A 22745-nucleotide genomic window follows, 5' to 3' on the forward strand; every position below is an offset into this window, starting at 1 on the left:
CCCTCATACATTACATAAATTATTTTTAATGCTATGTTTCAGGCTAGGATATATTTTCACACCTAAAATATATGCAATAAATGATAATAGAACTATAAGTAGAATTATTTAACTCCAAAATAATAGTGTATAAGACATTTTCTTCTTACAGCTTTGTTTATAAGAATAGCAGCCCAATTATATCAGTTCTTTCATACATACATCACAATACTGAAAATATTGATATTCCTTAAAAAATGGGCATATGTGAATTATTATTCATGACAATTTGTGGTTCCTTTTCAATAGGAGGAGAAGTCACAAAGCCCAGATTTACTCAGTATTTCCATGGCAGTCTTGCCAGCCTTACCATACGGCCCGGCAAAATTAAGAGTCAAAAAGTGATTTCCTGCTTACAGGCTTGCAAGGAAGGTCTGGATATTAATTCCCTGGAGAGTCTTGGCCAAGGAATAAAGGTAAGAAATGAACTGATACAATCTTTACTAACATCTAAAACTGATTTATGAAGTGTAGAGCACAAGATAGAATACAAAAGCACTCCAAGAAGCAATGTAATTTGCCATAAAGTCACACAAAGACACAGTAAAAGTGGAACAATGGGACGCCAACTGTGTTATTTATAGTGTAAATCTATAGAAATCAAATGGAGTAAATGTTTCACAACCATTCAAGATTTCCAGAAATGATTCTGCATAGAAGCGAGTTTTCCATGAGATGCAATACACACATACACATATGAACAGTTATGTAAAATCAAAAAACACTTGTGAAAGACTTCACACACACACACATACGTGTGCGCACACACACACATACCAAAACGCTCTGCAAGTTGTGGAAGAATGACAGGTGATTTTTGGGTTGCACAGACGCTCTGGGAGGGCGTTTTTGGCTTCCAGAGACCCTCCGGGGAGAAGGGAGAGGGTGTTTTTACCCTTCCCCAGCTCCAGGGAAGCTTTGAAGCCTGAGGAGGGTGAAACATGAGCCTACTGGGCCCACCAGAAGGCCATTTCCAGCCTCCAGAGGGTGGGGGAAAATGTTTTCCCCTTTCCCAGACATTGAATTATGAATGTGGGCACTCACGTATGCACAGTGATGGGCTCCCACGGGAACGGTCAGGAACGTAGTTCTGGTAGCAAAAATTTGGAGCTCCACCCCAGAGCACCCAATTTCCACTGAAAGATGTTGAAACAAAATGCATAAGCCACACCCACGGTGTGGTAGTAAAACTTTTGGTAGCCCATCACTGCGTATGCACGACAGCATGTGTGCATGCTCTTTCGGCACCCAAGGGGGAAAAAAAGGTTTGCCATCACTGGTATAGATTGTTCTGATATACAGTATTCCCTTGATTTTCGCAGGGGATGCGTTCCGAGACTGCCCGTGAAAGTCGAATTTCCGCAAAGTAGAGATGCGGAAGTAAATACACTATTTTTGGCTATGAACAGTATCACAAGCCTTCCCTTAACACTTTAAACCCCTAAATTGCAATTTCCCATTCCCTTAGCAACCATTTAGATTATTACTCACCATATTTATTTATTAAAGTTTATTTAAAAAAATATTTATTAAAGGCAGACGAAAGTTTGGCGATGACATATGACATCATCGGGTGGGAAAAACCGTGGTATATGGAAAAAACCCACGAAGTATTTTTTTTAATTAATATTTTTGAAAAACCGTGGTATAGACTTTTCGGAAAGTTTGAACCCGCGAAAATCGAAGGAACACTGTATATCCAGATATCCAACTATCATTAGCCAACATGGTAAATTATCTGCTCTAAAATTCCATGTTGGAATCTCTGGCCTGTTCCAGAATTTCTGTACTGTATGGAATATTCCATCACTTCAAAGATTCTGCTTTTTGGAATCTTGGATGTGATGCTTTAATTAAATCCTAATTATGAGATAAAAAGTTGAATAATTTGCTACTGGATTTCAGGAATTCATGCAGTCAAAGATGTTTGGTTATTCTATTATAAACGAATAATAGAATTTGAAAGTCATTGGAGGTCTTTTAGTCCAACCCCCAGCTCAGGAAGGAAACTCTATACTATTTCAGACAAATGGTTGTCCAATCTTTTCTTAAAAACGTCCAGCGTTGAAGCAACCACAACTAATAATAATAATAATAATAATAATAATAATAATAACAACAACAACAACAACAACAACAGAGTTGGAAGGGATCTTGGAGGTCTTCTAGTCCAACCCCCTGCTTGGGCAGGAAACCCTACACTACTTCAGACAGATGGTTATCCAACATCTGCTTAAAAACTTCCAGTGTTGGGAACTTCTGGAGACAATCGTTCTAATGTCAGAAAATTTGTCCTTAGTTCTAGGTTGCTAATCCATCCTGTACCATTAGAAAAGGAAAACAGGAACTCAATTTTTATTACTGCTCTTCAATTTTTATCATACGTTCCTTCTACAAGAGGAAACATTAGATGCAGCACTTCTTTGTTTACTGCAAAAGGGATTCCGTGGCAGTGTATTTAACAGAATGTCTGCTTTTTAGAAATTAAAAAATATATATTTATTTGCTTCATTATGAAAAAAAGAAGTTGCTGTTTACTTATGCTTTTTTTTACAATATTGGAACTTTGTCACAATACCAAGCAATACAGTGTTACCAGTTTGTTATTATTCTAGGACTTTGTCTTCTGAAAGAAACTATGTTCAAATTGAAAAAGAGGCCTTCCAGGAGTCAAAAATGTCCACAACTCTCTCTTTGACCATACTTTTGAAATGTATACTTACTTCAAATCTCTTTTGGGGATCTTTTCAAATAAAAAAAGCCTATACCCTTAACATTTGTGTGCATCGTTACAGTCTCCTGGTTAATGCTAATGATTACTCACTGGTATATTGCCAGGAATAACAATTGCTGGAGGTGATAGTCTGACTCACCTGCCACATAAAATGCCAGATTTTAAACTGCCATCACTGATGGAAGTCTTAATGCATCTGATGGCCCTCCCACACCTACCATTTCAGGCTGATCAAATTGCAAGATTGCCTGCTTGAGACTCCAAACTAACTCATGTGTTAAATTGGCTGTATAAGGGTTGGTCAGTTCACAGGCTACTGGAATTTAAACCATTCAAAACCATCAACTTGAAACAACTCACCATAAAGGGGTTTTTTTTTCCGAACAGGGAAATTGTGTTACTGTAAAGAAGCCATCAAACTGTCATACTTCCTGAAACATTATGAATGTTTTGGCAAGAAGTATGTTTATTAACTAGGGATTGATCTGAGTAGTGGAAAGAAATTGTATTCCCTTGGAAGTAATCAAAACACCTCATGATGACTCCCTATTGATTTTGTAAGACTATTTTAGAAAAAGAATTAATGATGTTATACTCTTATTCAAAACTGTCTGCAACAATAATAGCATTGCACCACTTATTTGGAAATCGTGGATTGCCTATATCATCATCTTGGAAAACGTACATGTACATCCAAGAGGTTTAAGCATTTTGTGAACAATATGCTTTTCCAAGCTTTTACAGTCCCCTTAAGCCACCCAAATAATCTTCAACCAAATAGCTAGGCTGAGGAAATGATGCAGGTAATCTTGGATTAAATGAAGCAAATTGTTTGGAAGTTACAGGGTCAGCTTCCTTCTTATACTCCCTGCTCAAAGCATGAATCAGTTCTGGTGAATTACCTATGGGGTAATGAATATAAAACAGCCTTGGCTTTTCATTCTTTGTTATATTTATAAAGTGAGCAAGAACTGGAAAAGTTCTTTGTTCCTATTCTGTATTCATTGTTCTTAAATGAAGAAGTCTATGTAAAGTATCTATGGAGCTGTTTTCCTTGATTGTTACTGAGGTCAAAGCACTAGTGGCATAGAAGTTTAATGTTCTGATGGTCTTTGTCATACTGATCAAATGAGAATACATTATTCTCAGAGTGAGTTGGCAACTAGGAGCATCATTTGTAAAATTGTTTGGGGCTGATGCCCCTGCACCAGGCTTAGTTGAACATTACACCAAACACTGTTTTTGCCTTCAGGAGTTACTGAAGGAAATTTTCCTGAATTTTGTATAGCTTACCCGTTGAACCCAGAAATCATTCCTCAGAAAGAGTCTTCTTGCTTTATGAAATTATCTTACTGTAACTAAAGAATGAAGGTGTGTTTATTATGCAATAGTAATACTTTTTGCAATAGTAATACTTTTTGGTATCCTGAACTCATGCAATTCTTCAACGAACCATGGAGAGAGTTTTGCAAGCAGTTTGAACAGGTGTTAAAAAATATTACTCAAGGATGTTGTACTTCAATATCTACCCTTCCTACTTGCATCCCAACTTCTAATGCAAGTTCACCACTTGCCCCCCTCTTTAAGAATTTCTTTGTTTGTCCTGTTTGAGGATGATGTTTATTTGCTAGAGGGAAGCAAAATTGCTTGTTTTCCATTTTGCCTGCAGCAGCTATCTGGTATTGACAAGCAGTTGTTTCTGTGATCGAACTGTGTATTGGGAAAAAGAATCTGAAGGTTTAATGTTTCAGCTTCAAAACATTTTTAGTCTCTGATCTAGAAGCTAGCATGGTGCAAGTTTCTTCATTCATTTTCACCTTTTCAGCCATTTTCAGAGGCAGTTAGACAGCAGGTGGTAAAAATGAAACAATCTGTCAGGTGTAAGTCTCATGCAGTGTTTTTAAGTTGGCCTGACAGTAATATGCCTTGATGAAATTGCAATTGGGTTCAGACTTAAATAGAACAATAAAAAGGAAAGATTGTATCTAGCTTTTAAGAACATTTGTGCAACAATTGTTTCAAGTATACATAAATGGCAGATTGTCCTGGTTAAATCTGATAGATAGTTAAATCTGGTAGTAATGGTAGATTGTCCTGGTTATATCTGGATGGCAGAGGAAATTATTTTGATTCAAAGTTAGTTTTGACTTTTAATTCAAATTAACTGGAATGAAATAAGACTTGGCCAATAAAATGATAGATTTTTTTTTAATTTGGGTTAAATATGTGACCTTATCTAAGAAACAAGCTTCAGAATCTTATTTTAGGTGTTACAATGAATTGTTCTATATCATTTTCCTAAAAAACTAATTATATCCTTTCACCACCTCTGCAGTATCACTTCAATCCTTCCCAGTCAGTCCTTGTTATAGAAGGAGATGACATTGAGAATATAAATCAAGCTCTCCAAAAAGTCTCCTATATCAACTCAAGACAGTTTCCAACTTCAGGTATTCGCCGCCTTAAAGTGTCATCCAATGTCCAGTAAGTTAAATTCACTAAGCTTGATAATAGAAGCAATGCATCAGTAAACTCATGTTGAGGACTTTTTAATTTTGGGATAACTGAAAGAGTTTTATCAGCAAGAGTCAGATTGGGCATCATCTTAAATCTTACAGTGACTGTGATTTCTACTATTCCTGCATGCCCTTGGAGTTCTGAGATGTGTAGAAAATGGTCTCCTGATGCATTCAGTATAAAATGGGCAATTAGGTTCTCAATGCACATTTAACAAGATAGTTTTTATCAACCCTGTTAAGTATCAGTTTGAGTGTGTAATTAAAAATACATAAGCCATTTAATCAGATTTAACCATTGACTGTTTGTTATGTTATTTTTGAGTTTAAGTTGTACGGGTGCAGTGACCTTTGTAAAGATCATACCTGCCAATGGCATGCTGTGCTGATCATAAATAATTTCAGAAACTGCATTTTAATACTCATATGGGACTGAGTAATTGTGAAGCTGGTCAGTGAGTAGATGTTAAAAACTAAGTGTGCAAAGTTCCCAATATATCTGGATAAATATTCTCTTTCAACTATGTGTTTCTTAAGAAAAAAGAATGAATGCTTAATCTTCCATGGTGTATTTTTCAGATGTTTTGGTGAAGATACCTGCATTAGTATTCCAAATATAGATGCCTATGTAATGGTATTACAAGCCAAGGAGCCCAAGATTACTATAACTGGAATGGATCACTTTGCAAGACCTGCCACACAATTTGAACATGAAAGAGGAGTGATTCTTTTACCGGATGTCAGAATTGTCAGTGCAGTTTCTAAAATGGAACATCCCTCTGACCTGAAGGAAACTGTGGCTAGAGGTTTGTTGGGCGTTTTTTTTTAGGTTTATGATTTTCATGACTTAAGTAGAACTTAATACCAAATATAAATGAATAACATATAGAAACAGGCTCTGCTAAGATGGTTGTAACCTTGGAAGAAAATTGTTTAAGACAAGGTAATATGTTCTATGCCTTTTAAATAGTACTATCCTTCAGTAAAGTGCACAATACATTAAAGAAGCAGGAGCTTATTTTATTTTAGCCTTCCCTGCTTGGTAGACGCCAGCCAACAAAGTGTACATCAGATAAGCACTGATTTAGGGTGGGAAACAACTTTTTTTTTAAAGAACAGTTATCCTTTTTGCTTTGTCCTTGGTGTGCTCTGGAGAGTTAGGGAGGTAGCATTGACAATGCTTTCTCATGCAACATTTATAACTACCATAATTAAAATGCCATGGTAAAAGTTTCTTCTACCTTCATCCCTTTCCTTGGGTAATGACAACCTGAGCAGACCAACATTCATTGTTTAATTTATTTATAATATTTATATTTATTTATAATATTTACTGGTTTTAATTTTAAAAATACAGTAGAGATTGGTTATAATAAATACCAAAAATGGGCAGTAAAATAATAATGAATATTGAAACCACAACTAATTAAAGCCTAATATCCACATCAAACTATAAAAATTGGAAAATGTATGGAAGACAGCAGTTTCTTAAATGAATTTATCCTGCACTGTTTATTATCACCAATGCCTTGAAAAGTTGTTATTTATGCACCATAATGCATGCCATAATGAACTAAGCACAGCAGGCTCTGAATCACTTTCAAGAGGAGCTCTTCATATAACATGTGATAGAATAAAGTAAAATTAAGTAGTCATCTGTTAGGCACCAAAGACAATTTAGAGTTAACTAGGTACCTCTAGTTATTACCTAGTTATGTCTGCTGAACAGTTGGATTTCTTCCAGTTGTGTCACTTCATTTTAATTAAATAGCTGGTGCAGGACAGGTAGAAAACAGAAAAGAGTTCTAAAGAATGTCGGTAAGCTCTTTGGTACATCACACTAATGAAAGGAGATTTATGTGAACCAATTTCTCAGAGTGTATTAGATCTAGAAGCAATAGCTGTTGCCAAATCTGAACCCCCAATAATTTCATTTATTGTAAACACTGTGGCCTAATTATTATTGGTGGAAAAGTGATAAAACTTAAAGATTTTCTTTGTTTGCAATAAGAGAATGGGCACATAAATATAGTGAACAATTTAACCTTGACCTACTGCATGTTGAGAGAGAGAGATCATCTGTCTGAAGTGACAGAAATGGATAACTTTGGCCTTCATCGTAAAAGATAATTCATTTAATTGATGGCATGCAAAAGACATTTTAGTTGGAGTCATACATCTCAACCATGCTCAACAAAATTGCATTTTGATTTAGAATGATGTACAAAAAAAAGTCATTCTTGAATGAATACATTTTATGACCAGTTGGTGAATTAGTGTTGGAAAACCTTTGGGATTATAACATTATTATTTTAAAGCCTCGAGGAAGCTGAAATCTTTAATGATCCAGTTTTATTTTTCTATACTTTTTATTCTTAGTTGCCTAAACAGTGTTCCTTGTAGCGTATAAGAATAATTCATGATAGAAATACTTATACCCACTTGTCCACAGCCCTCTGCTCTGTATTACAAATAAACACATCATTTGATAATGGTACTAAGTTTCTCTATGTTATGTTATTAACTATAATAAGAAATTTTAAAATGTTTGCATATACGTACACATTTATCTCCTAACAGTCATCACTGAATGATGGCATTTTTATCAATATAGTACTTTCCCCAAGAACGAGTTTTCAGCATGATCAATTTTCATTAATATGGAAACCCATGTTTGAGCTTTACTTCAAATATATAAATAATGCTGTTGTAGGGATCAATACCAAGCTAATCAAGGATTATTTCTTAGGGAGTATGAAAACAATTACAGCTAAAATACAGTGATGGTTGACTTACAGTAGGTATCTCCTTTGTTTATATAAAGATCCTCTACATATTTGGTAAACATTTTTTATACTAAATAGAGGTTGCTGAGAAGCTCTTCTGCGTAGTTTGGTCATTTGTAGTGATAATATTCTTCAAAATCCAAAACTCATATTCTATAAGTAGATCAACAAAAACACTGCCAGGTCATATTTACAGTGGGCATGCAGAAACAGCATTCAGTTCATTGAAAAATTTCGAATAGGCCCAGAGTATGCAATCTATTGCTGAAAAAGCTTTTAGATAATTTGTGCATAAAACTGTGACTTTAATAATTCTAGAATTAGAATTAGATATGTTTCCATAGTAACTCCTCCTCTATTTTCATCTTCATTATATCTTCCTTCCTTCCCTCCCTTCTTCCTTCCTTCCTTCCTTTCCATTCCTTTCTCCTTCCTTCCTTCCTTCTTTCCTTTCCATTCCTTTCTCCTTCCTTCCTTCCTTCCTTTCCATTCCTTTCTCCTTCCTTCTTTCCTTTCCATTCCTTTCTCTTTCCTTCCTTCTTTCCTTCCATTATGTTGTGGTTGGCTTCAGGCCAGCTCCTTTGGCTGCTGATTTTGATGCAGAATCCTCCTACAGCCAAAGGCTGAGACTAGAATAACACCTCTCTGTGTCTAGAGAGACTTTTGCTCAGGTTCACCTGGTGCACCAGTTGCAGCCTATCTGGATAAATAGGCCTATCTTCTTACATTCAATCACACCCTCATCACCTCGAGGCTTGATTATTGCAATGCTCTCTACTGAGGCTACCCTTAAAGAATGTTTGGAAACTTCAGTTAGTCCAAAATGCAGCCGCGCGGACCATTATGGATGTACCCAGATACACCCATATAACTCTATCACTCTGCGAGCTGCACTGGCTTCCAATCGGTCTCCGAACATAATTTAAGGTGTTGGTTATCAGCTATAAAGCCCTATATGGCTTAGTACCAGATTATTTACAGGACCGTCTTCTGTCTCACGTGTCCCAGCAACCGATTAGATTGCACAAAGTTGGCCTTCTCCAGATCCCGTCAGCAAGCAATGTCGATTGGTGGGACCACAGGAAGGCCCTTCTCTATGGCAGCTCCGGTCCCCTGGAATCAACTTTCCCCAGAGATTTTCATTGCCCCTATCCTCCTGACCTTTTGAAAGGCTTTAAAAACTTGGCTTTGCTATTGCTCCAGCAATAGTATGAATGTTAGATAGATGGATGATTTTTTAAAAATATTGGGTTTTTTAATTTGTATTGGTTTTTATTGTTGTATGCCACCCTGAGTCCATCAGGACAAGGGAGAAAGAGAGAGAGAGAGAGAGAGAGAGATAAAGAAAGAAAGAAAGAAAGAAAGAGGAGGGGAGAGAGAAACAAGAAAGAAAGAAAGAAAGAAAGAAAGAAAGAAAGAAAGAAAGAAAGAAAGAAAGAAAGAAAGATCATTTTATTTGTTATAAACAATGTAGGATTTTTTAAAAAAAATATTGTACAACTACTGTATCTTTGGTTGGCAATAGTGATTGATGTAATTTCCATTTCTGTGGGGATATGAAAGTGTATCTCTGTTTATCTATCTAAATACACATCTCAGAAGGATTTATGACTACTGAGCTGATATTAATACACTAAAAATCAGCATAATGATCATTACATAATTCTGTTTTGTCTCAGAAGGTGACAGTACTAGTCAATTTTGGTTCAACTGCAAAATTAAGCAGGCAGAATAAGCTCCAGTTAGTACAGTTGTACCTCGGTACTCGAACGCTTCCTTTCTCGTACATTTCGGATACCGAACAAAATTTTCAGCAAAAAATTGCTTCGGTATCTGAACAAAAATTCGGATACCGAACAGCCACAGAAAATTTTGTTTATTATCTGAAATGAGGGGACGGGGTGAGAAGGAATGGGAGTCGGAATCCGATACGCCCATTCTGGCCGCCCACTAAACAGCCTCCCAGTCATGCTCCAAGCTGTAGGGAGTGGGGGGGGGCGGCAATACCGGCAGTTTCGGGGGGGGGCTCCTTTCCTTTAAGCAGTTACACCAACTTTCTCTTTCCCGAGAGTAGCGACGGCAGCAGAGGCTTTCCTTAGAGCAGCAGCAGCGCCGGGAACGTGAAATGAGAAAGGGAAGCCTCTGACGTTCCCGGTGCTGCTGCTGCTCTAAGGAAAGCCTCTGCTGCCGTCGCTACTCTCGGGAAAGAGAAAGTTGGTGTAACTGCTTAAAGGGAAGACGAACCACTGAGGAAAGGAGCCCCCCCCCCGAAACTGCCCCCACCCTAACTACAGCTTGGAGTGCTTAGACCTCATATCTTTATCCCATAGGAAATAAAGGAAATAGGGGCTGGAAACCAATTAAACCCATTTCCATGATTTCCTATGGGATAAATTAATTCGGTACTCGACCCAATCGGTTCTCGACCACACTTTTGGAACGGATTATGGTCGAATACCGAGGTACCACTGTACTAGGATGGGAGATCTCAAACAGAATACTTTGAAAAAGGCAATGGTACAGGACTTCTGTAATATTGCCAAGAAAATCACCCGGATACTGTCAAGTCTCTTTCCAAATTAACAATTCAATTCTGTACTTTTCAAAGGCAGTTTTGCATATATGGGGTTTTTTTGTTCTTTCAGGTCATGGAGTGAAAATTGTACACTACTTAAGGTCATTATAGTGCCCTGTAAATAAATTAAATTTTGAAATGTAACATTTTATTTCAATTTAATATGTTATTTTTAATATGTTAACATTTTTTATTATTCTTTACAGATCACAAACCAGTTCTGTTAGAAAAAATGGATAACAATCTGGACTTTTGTGATATTTTGGTAATTGGATCAGAATTGGATCCCAAGCAAGAGTGTTTGGAATTGGACAAGAATGACCTTCAAGGGAAACATATAGAATCAACTAATTCTACCGCTGGATATTCAATATATGGTTTGAGTTGGTTTTTTTTAAATTCTGTATCTAATCCTAACCTGATGCCTTATATGTTTATCTTAAATTAATATGGTTATGTTGTACCTGTTTTTCAAAAAAAGAATAACATGCATCAGTATAGCAGACGTTTGAAAGCAGTTTGGTATTAGAAATTCAAAATCCATTGACTGTTTACCCTATCAAATAAGATGATTCCTCCTCATCTTTATATGAGTGAAAATGGAGTGGATATTACTGACTGGATGTAGATCAAATAACATGTACTACATTGAACGACATTTCTTAGCATCTATTACCATTGATTGTACTGCTTGAACCACTGAAAAGTGCAGTTCGACACTACATAAAGAACCATGTTTTCATCTTTTTGCTATAGTAAAGAATATCTCTAGATCAAGGTGTTAAAATTGTGGCATCACATTGCCATCACAAGACATTTTGCAACGTTTTTCCCATTCATGGAGCTGGGGTAGGTAAGACACATCCGGGCCACAGACCGCCAGTTTGACACCCCTGCTCTAGATGATTGAAATACACAAAATTTGTAGTCTTCATATCATTTGCAAATGATTGTAAAACTTCCCGTAGAAACATTAGCACTGGATTAAAGGAATATATGATAATATGTATTTACCTCTGGTGCAGTTTTCACAGTTTTGTTTCTCCCTTTTCTTGACAATTAATATGTTTTATATTGTTTTTACTGGTTCAGGTGTGGACACTATGAAAAACTATGAAAATGTTTTACGGCAAATTCGCTATCGTAATTGGCACTCATCTTCCTTTTCTGATAGAAAGTTTAGAATCAAATGTTCAGAACTGAATGGGCGCTATACCAGCAACGAATTCAATTTAGAAGTAAGTAGCATTAAAAAAACAATTAAAAATTATTTGTATATTAGAAAATAAATGGCACAGGTAATGTTTGGTATCTGATAGATAGATAGGTAGGTAGGTAGGTAGGTAGGTAGGCAGGCAGGCAGGCAGGCAGGCAGGCAGGCAGGCAGGCAGGCAGGCAGGCAGGCAGGCAGGCAGACAGACAAGACAAGACATATGATGGTCTTGGTATATTCGGGTTTCTTCCCGTGTAGGATTTGGACATTTCTGGCGACGTTTCAACGAGGTCCCACTCGTCATCTTCAGGCTGATGTTTCTGTCCTTGTTCTAGGGCGAGCACATTGCTTACTGATGGGATATGGATCGCCCTAGAACAAGGACAGAAACACCAACCTGAAGATGACGAGTGGGAAATTTCCAAATCCTACATGGGAAGAAACCCGAATATACCAAGACCATCATACCTGTACCCGTGAAAATCTACGAAAACAAATATAGATAGATAGATAGATGATAGATAGATAGATAGATAGATAGATAGATAGATAGATAGATAGATAGATAGATAGATACATAGATATACACAGTATGTATCTATGTAGATAGGTATGTATATATATATGTACTACATACATACACACACACACACACACACACGTATATATACATCATACATACCTCCCTGCCAGTCTGCAGTACAGTGAAATTAGCCTGTTTCCCAATGAGACAAAGCAATTGGGAATGGATTGATGCGGGGGTGGGGGGGAGAGATAAGTTAAGGATGAGGAATGAAGGCTTCTTGGCTCATCCTCGTCCCCTGGATGGCTTTTCTGGAAAAGGTCCTGTGTTGGGATACCCCATGTCCCTCCCCCTCCTCTCTCCCATGGGGACTGGGGAAAGGAACCCTTGAACTGGTGCTGGAGGGTGGAAATCTAACATTTCTAGTGACTCAGCAAATAAATTGAAATTGTCCTTACCACCCCTAATACCCTATATCATTAAGTGTTGTAGCTTATGATTGTTGACAAATGTATCTTTTCTTTTTATGTATACAAAGAGCATATGCACGAAAGACAAATTCATTGTGTGTCCAATCACACTTGGCCAATAAAGAATTCTATTCTATTCCATTCCATTAAGAAATTAACAATTATTTTTATATTAGGAAATAAAAGTCTAGGTCCTGGAATTGGCTGTTCTTCATCTGAACTGACACCTGAAGAAGTGTCTGGGGACATGTCCAGGGGACCAACACATAGTAGCCCCCTCATAGAGAAAGGAACTTAGAAAGGGATGCCATAATGAATTAAGCAATTAAAAGTGGTGGTGGCTGCAAGTATTGTTTTTTCAGATTTGCAATATTCTATCAATCTGGTGTTATAATAAAATAGATATAAACTCATCTACTCATATTTCATATCTGGTTTTACCTAGGACAGGCGACTGATACTTTCTCATCATTTAATTAATTTAATTAAGTCATTTAATTAATAATTTTTCACTAGTACATTTTTAAACCAGAGATTGAAATGAGGTTATTCTTTATTTATAAAGAACAAATTTTTCCCCACAAATGTTTTTTTAAAAAACTGAAATAGTCAGCATTCTCGAGGGCTTGCTTTTCATATGTATGAAATATATAATTCTGTGTAGTAGACACATTTTTAAACATATACTTTGGGACAGAATTGAGAACAGTCCAGAAATAATATAGATATATAGATCCATTATTGCCATGAGTGCTTTATATATTATTGGGACATTCCCCATGGCATTCCAGAAACAAAAGGTGGAATTCCCAGGGGAATTTACCAATAATTTGGCAGGCAGCTTAATAGTAGAGTGCCTAAATCAGTGATTCTCAACCTGAGGGTCGGGACCCCTTTGGGAGATGAACGACCGTTTTATAGGGGTCGCCTAAGACCATGGGAAAAGACAAATTTCCCATGGTATTCTATTCTGGCATCTTGGAACATATTTTTACAATCCGACTAATCAGGCACTTACAGTGGGAATGTCCCCCTGACCTTCCTTCCAATCAGCTTAAAGCTCTGTTGGGAGAATTGGCGCTAGACTTACGGTTGGGGGTCACCACAACATAAGGAATTGTATTAAGGGTTTACGGTGAGTCTACGGAGAGGGGCGGCATACAAATCCAATAAATTATTATTATTATTATTATTATTATTATTAGAAAGGTTGAGAACCACTGGCCTAAATTTAGCAAGGTTTGAGAAGAGTCACCAAAAACAGTGATGGGGAACCTTTTCAGTACTGAGTGTCCAAAATAGAACATGTATGCATGTGTGTGTGTGTTGGAGCACCAGAAACCCAAAGACTGTTTTTTCAGTGCGTGAATGCCTGTTGTGTTCAAATCAACTGGATGGCGCACCAGAAACCAGAAGCGCAGCTGGTGATGGCACATATTGCCATCCCGAGTCCTCGGAGCGGGACGGCATAAAAGTCCAATCAATCAATCAATAAGCAAGATGACAGAGCCATCTCTGGCACGAGTGCCATAGGTTCGCCACCATGGACATAGAACAATATTAGCAGAAGACAAATGAGCTTGCACTTGGATTGCTCACTGTGGCTTTGTCTTATGGAACCTACAGACAACAGACTGCCTACGCTTTACATTTGTTGTTTCTACTTATTCATTGAACTTGTAACTTAAGTTTTTTTAGGAAATATTGCTGAAACAAGGTAGTTGTAAAATATACTTCCCAGCATTAGTTGACTGGCTTGCTGTATTTCTGATGCAATTGGTTAGGTCCAGTTCAACTAATCTCATAGTCTTTTTCACCCTTGAAACTGTCTTTTTTTTTCTTAATTATTTCCTCTGATTTAGTTGGAAAATCTAAAATCATCACCCAACAGCTAAAGTGCTCTCACATAGAGCAAATGCAAATTGCGACCTCATAATAATTCTGCCTGAATATAACTTCTCAGCTTGACTATTATGCAAAATCTGATTAGTTTTATTGTGAATATTTCATATTTGTAATATTAGTTTCTGTTTTCTCCTAGGTTAATATTCTACATAATTCCGACTCTAATTCCATGGAATATGCAAATCTTATGATAAAAGAGCCACAATTTCTCCAATCTATCCATCAACCAGAGGAAAGCATAAGCAATATTCAAAGCTCAGGTATTATATGAATTAAGTAGATAAGAATGGATTTAATAAAAATTGACCTATATTCTGTTTATGTAAAAGTACATTTAGTGAAGGGGAGGCCACTATTTTTTCGTATTAGAAAAGTTCTAATGTTCAATTGGAATCTGAATTCCTGTAACTTAATATGGCAGGAAAATTGTACTTGAAAGATTCTGTTTATATAGCTTTACAGTAAAATAGATGTAGCTCATTTGGTTCTATTTCCTGTGTTTCTATGTGGTAAAACTGACAGCCAGTCTGAAAAGTAGAATTCTCCTATCCTTTGCTTTACATCCTAACAAACTGAGGGTTTCTTCTGAATCTCTTACCCTGCCCATTATCTATTTCCAGGCTATACTGCCTGCAGTAATGGGCAGCCAAAATTTTTACTGCCACACTGTGGGTGTGGCTTATTTTGTGGGAGTGGCTTAATGGTCATGTGACTGCGTAGAAGTGGCTTGCTGGCCATGTGACCAGGTGGGAGTGGCTTGACCCCGTAGAGCCCCATGGTTCAACGAGGAGCTCCGGGAGTTGAAACGCCAGAAGAGACGTCTAGAGAAGCGATGGAGGAAGAGTAAGTCCAAATCTGATCGAACACTTGTAAGAGCTCATATTAAGACTTACAAAGTGGCGCTCAAGGCCGCAAGATGCGCGTATCATGCTGCCTTGATTGCATCAGCGGAATCCCGCTCGGCCGCTCTGTTTAGGGTAACCCGCTCCCTTCTTAATCAGGGGGGAGTTGGGGAGCCCTTGCAGAGCAGCGCTGAGGATTTTAACACATTTTTCGCTGATAAAATCGCTCGGATCCGAGCGGACCTTGACTCCAATTGTAAAACAGAGTCGACTGACAACGAGTCAGTCGAGGTGACTGGGGCTAAACGTCTTTGTCCATCTGTCTGGGAGGAGTTTGATTTGGTGACACCTGATGAATTGGACAAGGCCATTGGAGCTGTGAGTTCTGCCACCTGTTTACTGGATCCGTGTTCCTCTTGGTTGGTTTCGGCCAGTCGAGCAGTGACACGAAGCTGGGCCAAGGAGATTGTTAACGCCTCTTTGGGGAGAGGGTCCTTTTCGGCCCTTTATAAGGAGGCACTTGTGCGCCCCCTCCTCAAGAAGCCTTCCCTGGACCCAGCCGTGCTCAATAACTACCGTCCAGTCTCCAACCTTCCCTTTATGGGGAAGGTTGTCGAGAAGGTGGTGGTGCTCCAACTCCAGCGGTCCTTGGAAGAAGCCAATTATCTAGGTCCTCAGCAGTCTGGATTCAGGCCCGGCTACAGCACAGAAAATGCTTTGGTCGTGTTGATGGATTATCTCTGGCGGGCCCAGGACAGGGGCTTGTCCTCTGTCCTGGTGCTTCTTGACCTCTCAGCGGCTTTCGATACCATCGACCATGGTATCCTTCTGCACCGGCTGGAGAGGTTTGGGAGTGGGAGGCACTGTTCTTCAGTGGTTCTCCTCCTACCTCTCCAGTCGGTCGCAGTCGGTGTTAGTGGGGAGTCAGAGGTCGACCTCTAGGTTTCTCCCTTGTGGGGTGCCTCAGGGGTTGGTCCTCTCCCCCCTGCTATTTAATAGCTACATGAAACCGCTGGGTGAGATCATCTAAGGGCATGGGGTGAGGTATCATCAATATGCCGATGATACCCAGCTATACATCTCCACCCCATGTCCAGTCAGCGAAGCAGTGGAAGTGATGTGCTGGTGCCTGGAGGCTGTTGGGGCCTGGATGGGTGTCAACAAACTCAAATTCAACCCAGACAAGACGGAGTGGCTGTGGGTCTTGCCTCCCAAGGACAATTCCATCTGTCCGTCCATTACCCTGGGGGGAGAATCATTGACCCCCTCAGAGAGGGTTCGCAACTTGGGCGTCCTCCTCGATCCACAGCTCACATTAGAGAAACATCTTTCAGCTGTGGTGAGGGGGGTGTTCGCCCAGGTTCTCCTGGTGCACCAGTTGCGACCCTATTTGGACCGGGAGTCACTGCTCACAGTCACTCATGCCCTCATCATCTCGAGGCTCGACTACTGTAATGCTCTCTACATGGGGCTACCTTTGAAAAGTGTTCGGAAACTTCAGATCGTGCAGAATGCAGCTGCGTGAGCAATCATGGGCTTCTCTAAATATGCCCATGTCACACCAACACTCCACAGTCTGCATTGGTTGCCGATCAGTTTCCGTTCACAATTCAAAGTGTTGGTTATGACCTATAAAGCCCTTCATGGCACCGGACCAGATTACCTCAGGGACCGCCTTCTGCCGCACGAATCCCAGCGGCCAGTTAGGTCCCAAAGAATGGGTCTTCTCCGGGTCCCGTCAACTAAACAATGCCGCTTGGCGGGACCCAAGGGAAGAGCCTTCTCTGTGGCGGCCCCGGCCCTCTGGAACCAACTCCCCCCAGTGATTAGAATTGCCCCCACCCTCCTTGCCTTTTGTAAGCTACTTAAAACCCACCTCTGCTGCCAGGCATGGGGGAATTAAGATTTCTTCTCCCCCTAGGCCGTTACAATTGTATGCATGTTATGTTTGTATGTATGTTTGGTTTTGTATATTAAGAGGTTTTTAATTCGCTTTTAGTATTGGATTATTATTGTATACTGTTTATGATTGCTGTTAGTCGCCCCGAGATTTCGGAGAGGGGCGGCATATAAATCCAATAAAACTTGAAACTTCTCCGGATCCCATCGACAAAACAATGCCATCTGGCGGGACACAGGGGAAGAGCCTTCTCTGTGGCGGCCCTGACCCTCTGGAATCAACTCTCCCTGGAGATTAGGACTGCCCCCACACTCCTTGCCTTTCGTAAACTCCTAAAAACCCACCTTTGCCACTAGGCATGGGGAAATCCTCCTCAGAAACAGACATTACCAGAGGTGGACTAGGAGTGCTCACAACACTGTTATATACAGTTCATTATCAACACAACCTAAACCATGATCCAAGAAACAATATATTTCCCATCAACAACATTTGCATAGTTAGAATTACAGTATTTTTCTTTCCTTTTCCTGTTCTATTCCATGAGAATAATGCTTACATCCACAGGGCCTTAAACTTTCTTCCAAGGTTTTCAAAATTTGTGGCAATGTGCTTATATATGCTTCTTGAAGTATTATATGTCAACATGTGACCTAGTAGGAATGATTAATTTATGCTGGACTTAATTAGAGTTGAAAGCTGTTCTGTTATGCCCCTGATCTATGCTAGTGGCACAAGCAGACTTCAGAAACTGTTGAGTCTGATCAGCATACACTTGTTGCAGTTCTTCATATTTACGATCGACCAATTCATCCAATTCTTTTTCTTTATCTTAATAGCTGCATTCTCTCTGCCACTCAGAAACATAACATCCTAGTCTCTAATTCTGAAGTATCACTTTCTTTTTCCTTCCTTAAGTTTTATTGTTCCAGTGATAGAGAATATCTTTTGCATCGTTCTATTCATTGAGCTTGCTCCTCTTTTTCTGTCCATATACAGAGTTGCTCCCTCAATTGATTTCTGTTGTGACATCTGCTTTCTTTCTACTGATAAACCATTATATTTTCTTATCTGTTTAAATGTCTCTGTTTGCTGCTCCTGTCTCTAGACTTTTTCTTCAATGTTGTAATGTCCTTGCAATGGTCGTAAATATATGCCAGGTTGTTTTCTGGCAGAAAAACAAACTTGCCATTGGCATTGCAGCTGCTCATCATAAACTCATGCCCTTTAATTGTTGCATTTAGTTATTAAAGCATTATTACAGAGCTTTTATTCATTATTTGTCCCTTCTCAAACTTTTGGGTTAACCAATTACAAACGCATGACTTGTGAAAATGTATTGTGGGTGCCTCCTTAAACTCTCTTGCCAACCTCTTCTTACCTCTTCCTTTTTGTTTGCTCAGTGAGCTTGACCTGAACAAAGAGCATGGTGGCACCAAATAAACTGTTCCCTAGATTTTATATGTACAAAATGGGTATTTGAGTCAAATTCTTTTGTATAAACAATTTTATGCATTAAGATTCCATTCATACTGATGATGATACTTTGTATGTGATTCTATTGGAAGACATATTCTCCATTTACATATTCACTGACTGTGTGAATAGTTTCTGAAACTCAATAGCTGGAATTATATAATAATGGTAATGGATTATATACACAAAAGACAGTTTAAATGTGATAGTCACCTACAGATGAAATTGCTATTGTTTTAGTTTTTTAAACTCTGTATTGGAGAAATGTATTGTTATCCTTTTTGTAACGGTTTCTTTTAAGTTCAACAACAAAACAAATGTAACTGCAGCTACATTTAGATATCATTATGAATGCTGAAAATTTATTGATTAAGAAAACACTAAATATACCAAACTGCACTGGAAGAATATATTAAATTGCCCCATTTTATTTCATTTCAGTACTTCCAAGTGTGGCTACTGTCATCATAATAATCTGTGTCAGTATCTTAGTCTTCATCATAGCTATGGGGGTATACAGAATTCATTCAACTTGCTACCATACTTCAAAGGAACATGAAACTAATAAAGAAAATGAAATGGACTGGGATGACTCAGCTCTGACTATTACAATCAATCCCATGGAAGTAAGGAGAAAAGCCATATTGTCCTTTATTCTTGTTATCAGTCATATTTTTCATTTATGTGCCAGAATCATTTTCAAAAATCACCTCCAGCCACTCCCTCAATATTTACCAAATGTAGTGGGTAAAAGGAAAAACATCCTTCCTACTTTTTGATTGACCTTATTTCTGCGGTTGGCATGTGTTTGAAAAAAGGTCTTTATCTGGTATATCTAAAGATGTTCAGTCTTCTATATTTCATACAATTACTATATCAGATCTCATTGAGGTATATTTGGTTTAATCGTATCCTAGAAGGATGTAAATACTATTAGTATCAATAATACAATTGGAGTTATGAAAATTACTTTGCATACATTTTAATGACAGTGCCCTTGATCAGTCATTCAGGAAGGTTATATTACATGTATCGTACTTGTAGCTTGGCCTTTTTTCACATGCGCAATCTAATAATGTATTATTGATGAATATCTCTGTATCAAAGTTACTGTGGGAAAAAATGAGTAGAAGTGCTTGCTTAATCAAGAACAGATGGATGACATTCAAGTTGGATTGTTTTATCTGATTAATTATTTAATACGATCTTATAGAAAATATGTCAGGTCATATATAATTGAATGATATAACTGCTTTTGTTCCTTAGTTTCATCCTCTAGCTTTTGTGAATTTTAATAAGGGAGGTCACTTTCATTTATCTCGTGGTAAATCTGTTAGTCTGTAATTTGCTCAGCTGATAGTTAGCTGTATCAAATATGACTATACTTTTGAAGGGTGATTTCCTTTTCTTTTAGGTATATCTAAACATGTACCAACCAGATACAGTGATACCTTGTCTTACAAACTTAATTGGTTCCGGGACGAGGTTCTTAAGGTGAAAAGTTTGTAAGACGAAACAATGTTCCCCATAGGAATCAATGGAAAAGCAATTAATGCGTGCAAGCCCAAAATTCACCCATTTTGCCAGCCGAAGCGCCCGTTTTTGCGCTGCTGGGATTCTCCTGAGGCTCCCCTCCATGGGAAACCCCACGTCTGGACTTCTGGGTTTTTGCGATGCTGCAGGGGAATCCCTGCAGGTTAATCCAAGCATCACAAAAATGAGCGCTTCGCTGGCAACTGAAGTCCAGAGGTGGGGTTTCACAAGCGAAGGGAGCATCAGTGAAATCGCCGCATCGCAAAAACACCGAAGTCCTCAAAACCCCACCTCCGGACCTCTGTGTTTTTGCGATGCTGCAGTTTCACTGAGGCTCCCCTCGTTGGGGAACCCCATCTCCAGACTTCCGTTGCCAGCGAAGTGCCCGTTTTTGCCCTGCTGGGATTCCCCTGCAGCATCACAAAAACACGGAAGTCCAGAGGTGGGGTTTCCCATGGAGGGGAGCCTCAGGGGAATCCCAGCAGTGCAAAAATAGGTGCTTCGCTGGCAATGGAAGTCCGGAGGCGGGGCATCCCAGTGGCAGTGGTGGTTTTGTAAGGTGAAAATAGTTTGTAAGAAGAGGCAAAAAAATCTTAAACCCCGGGTTTGTATCTCAAAAAGTTTGTATGACAAGGCGTTTGTAAGACGAGGTATCACTGTACTCTCATGTAGAGATTTTCAAATAAACTTTAGAAGGTTCTTTTCTTCTTATCAGCAACTCCACTTTGTGTTTCCTTATAATACATAGAAACATGAACAACCTTGTAGAGAAGAAGAAAGTGATGAGGAAGAAATTGAAGATGAAGATGATACAACCAGTTCAGAATCAGATGAGACTGAAGAGGAAGAAGAAGAAGAGGAGGAAGAAGCCATAGGGAATAATGGAGACAAACAAAATACAACCAGGCAAGATCAGTTGGAGTGGGATGATTCAACATTACCCTACTAGAGTCTTTAGTTTTCTTTATCTTTTTGTATAAACCAATACTGTGTATTTTGAGTCAATCCTACTGATTCAACCATATCTTGAATCTATGAATTAATTGACAGTTTAACTTCCTATTGACTACAGATGATAAAACTACATTGTCTGAATTTGATGTAGTTGTATCACAACTACTCCCAATAGTTGTTCTTTTCCTAATATGTGAATAATAGCACCTGGTAAAGCACAACATACAACTATTAAAGAGTCACTTGTAAAAAGGACACCAACCTGACATCATACATTTGTTACTGCTTCTTTAGTTCCATGAAAAACCCTGTTCCTTTTAAATATGTATAAGCAAACCAATTAATCAGACTATAAAGAAGTTACTTCAGGTTGCTTTTAAAAGTTTCCAAAGTACACGCACACACAGACACATACAGACACGCACACTCTTTTTGGGATTCCCTTTAACTCTGCCTTGTTAAAGATCGTAATGTCAAAGATAGAAGATGTACATGCTACTCAATGCACAGAGCAAAATTCATTTGCGCATATCTTCATTTTCACTTTTTTCTTGTGGCTATTTGACCTTTGCAGAGAGTTTCAAAACACACTAAACTGTATATGTCTGTGCATGTATACGAATGCACTGCTAATGTCCAAAGTTTGCTAAAAATAATTATTGTCTATTCCCTCAATTGAAACTTAAAGGCATGGAAACCCTATACAGTACATGGGAACCTTTGTCTGTGATGGTCCCACAGAGAACCATACAGATTAAGAAATGTTTTCTCTTGTGTGAAGTATAAAACTAGAGTGTAAGTGTAGCTAATACCTAGACCTTTGATCTTTTAAAAAAAGTATCTTCTGAGAAAATGTAATAAATAATCATCCAGTTGCAAAAATGTATGGCAGCTCTGACCATCACAAAGGTTGCTTGGAATTCAGACATGTGCTACTGTATTTGTAAGAATTTAAATAATATTTAAATCTCAGGAAAAAATGCCCACTTTTTTGCATGTTAAAACACTCAAAGCTCTGAATGCATTTTTACAGATGGAATAGGTGTTTGATATAGCCCATTGATCATTAAAATAAATTCTAGTAAAATAAAGCAAAGTCATAGTAAAAAAAAATCATTTAAATTTTAAATTCTTTCCCTCCCCTTGTCGTAGATCCTTGTCTTCACCAAAGATGTTTTGTTTGCAAAATTACAAAGAATTAAACACAAAACTAAACACAGAAATTAACAGGAAAAAAATCTGGTAGCATTTGAAAACATTTGGTAAAGAATAATATTGG

At 38.3% G+C, this 22745-nt stretch overlaps 1 protein-coding gene across 1 annotated transcript in view; it reads left to right on the forward strand.

Annotated features, from left to right (window-relative positions):
* CLSTN2 (calsyntenin 2) overlaps positions 1-21737 on the forward strand; it is a 246235-nt gene extending 224498 nt beyond the window's left edge. The window contains exons 10-17 of the mRNA XM_070753284.1: positions 289-455; positions 5109-5257; positions 5869-6095; positions 10857-11027; positions 11743-11888; positions 14898-15021; positions 19421-19605; positions 21261-21737. Coding sequence (XP_070609385.1) covers positions 289-455; positions 5109-5257; positions 5869-6095; positions 10857-11027; positions 11743-11888; positions 14898-15021; positions 19421-19605; positions 21261-21461 — 1370 coding nt within the window. The 3' untranslated portion in view covers positions 21462-21737. The remainder of the gene's footprint in view (positions 1-288; positions 456-5108; positions 5258-5868; positions 6096-10856; positions 11028-11742; positions 11889-14897; positions 15022-19420; positions 19606-21260) is intronic.
* The last annotated feature ends 1008 nt before the right edge of the window (positions 21738-22745 follow it).

This window comes from Erythrolamprus reginae, chromosome 5 (genome assembly GCF_031021105.1).
Source record: "Erythrolamprus reginae isolate rEryReg1 chromosome 5, rEryReg1.hap1, whole genome shotgun sequence".
NCBI classification, from domain to species: domain Eukaryota; kingdom Metazoa; phylum Chordata; class Lepidosauria; order Squamata; family Dipsadidae; genus Erythrolamprus; species Erythrolamprus reginae.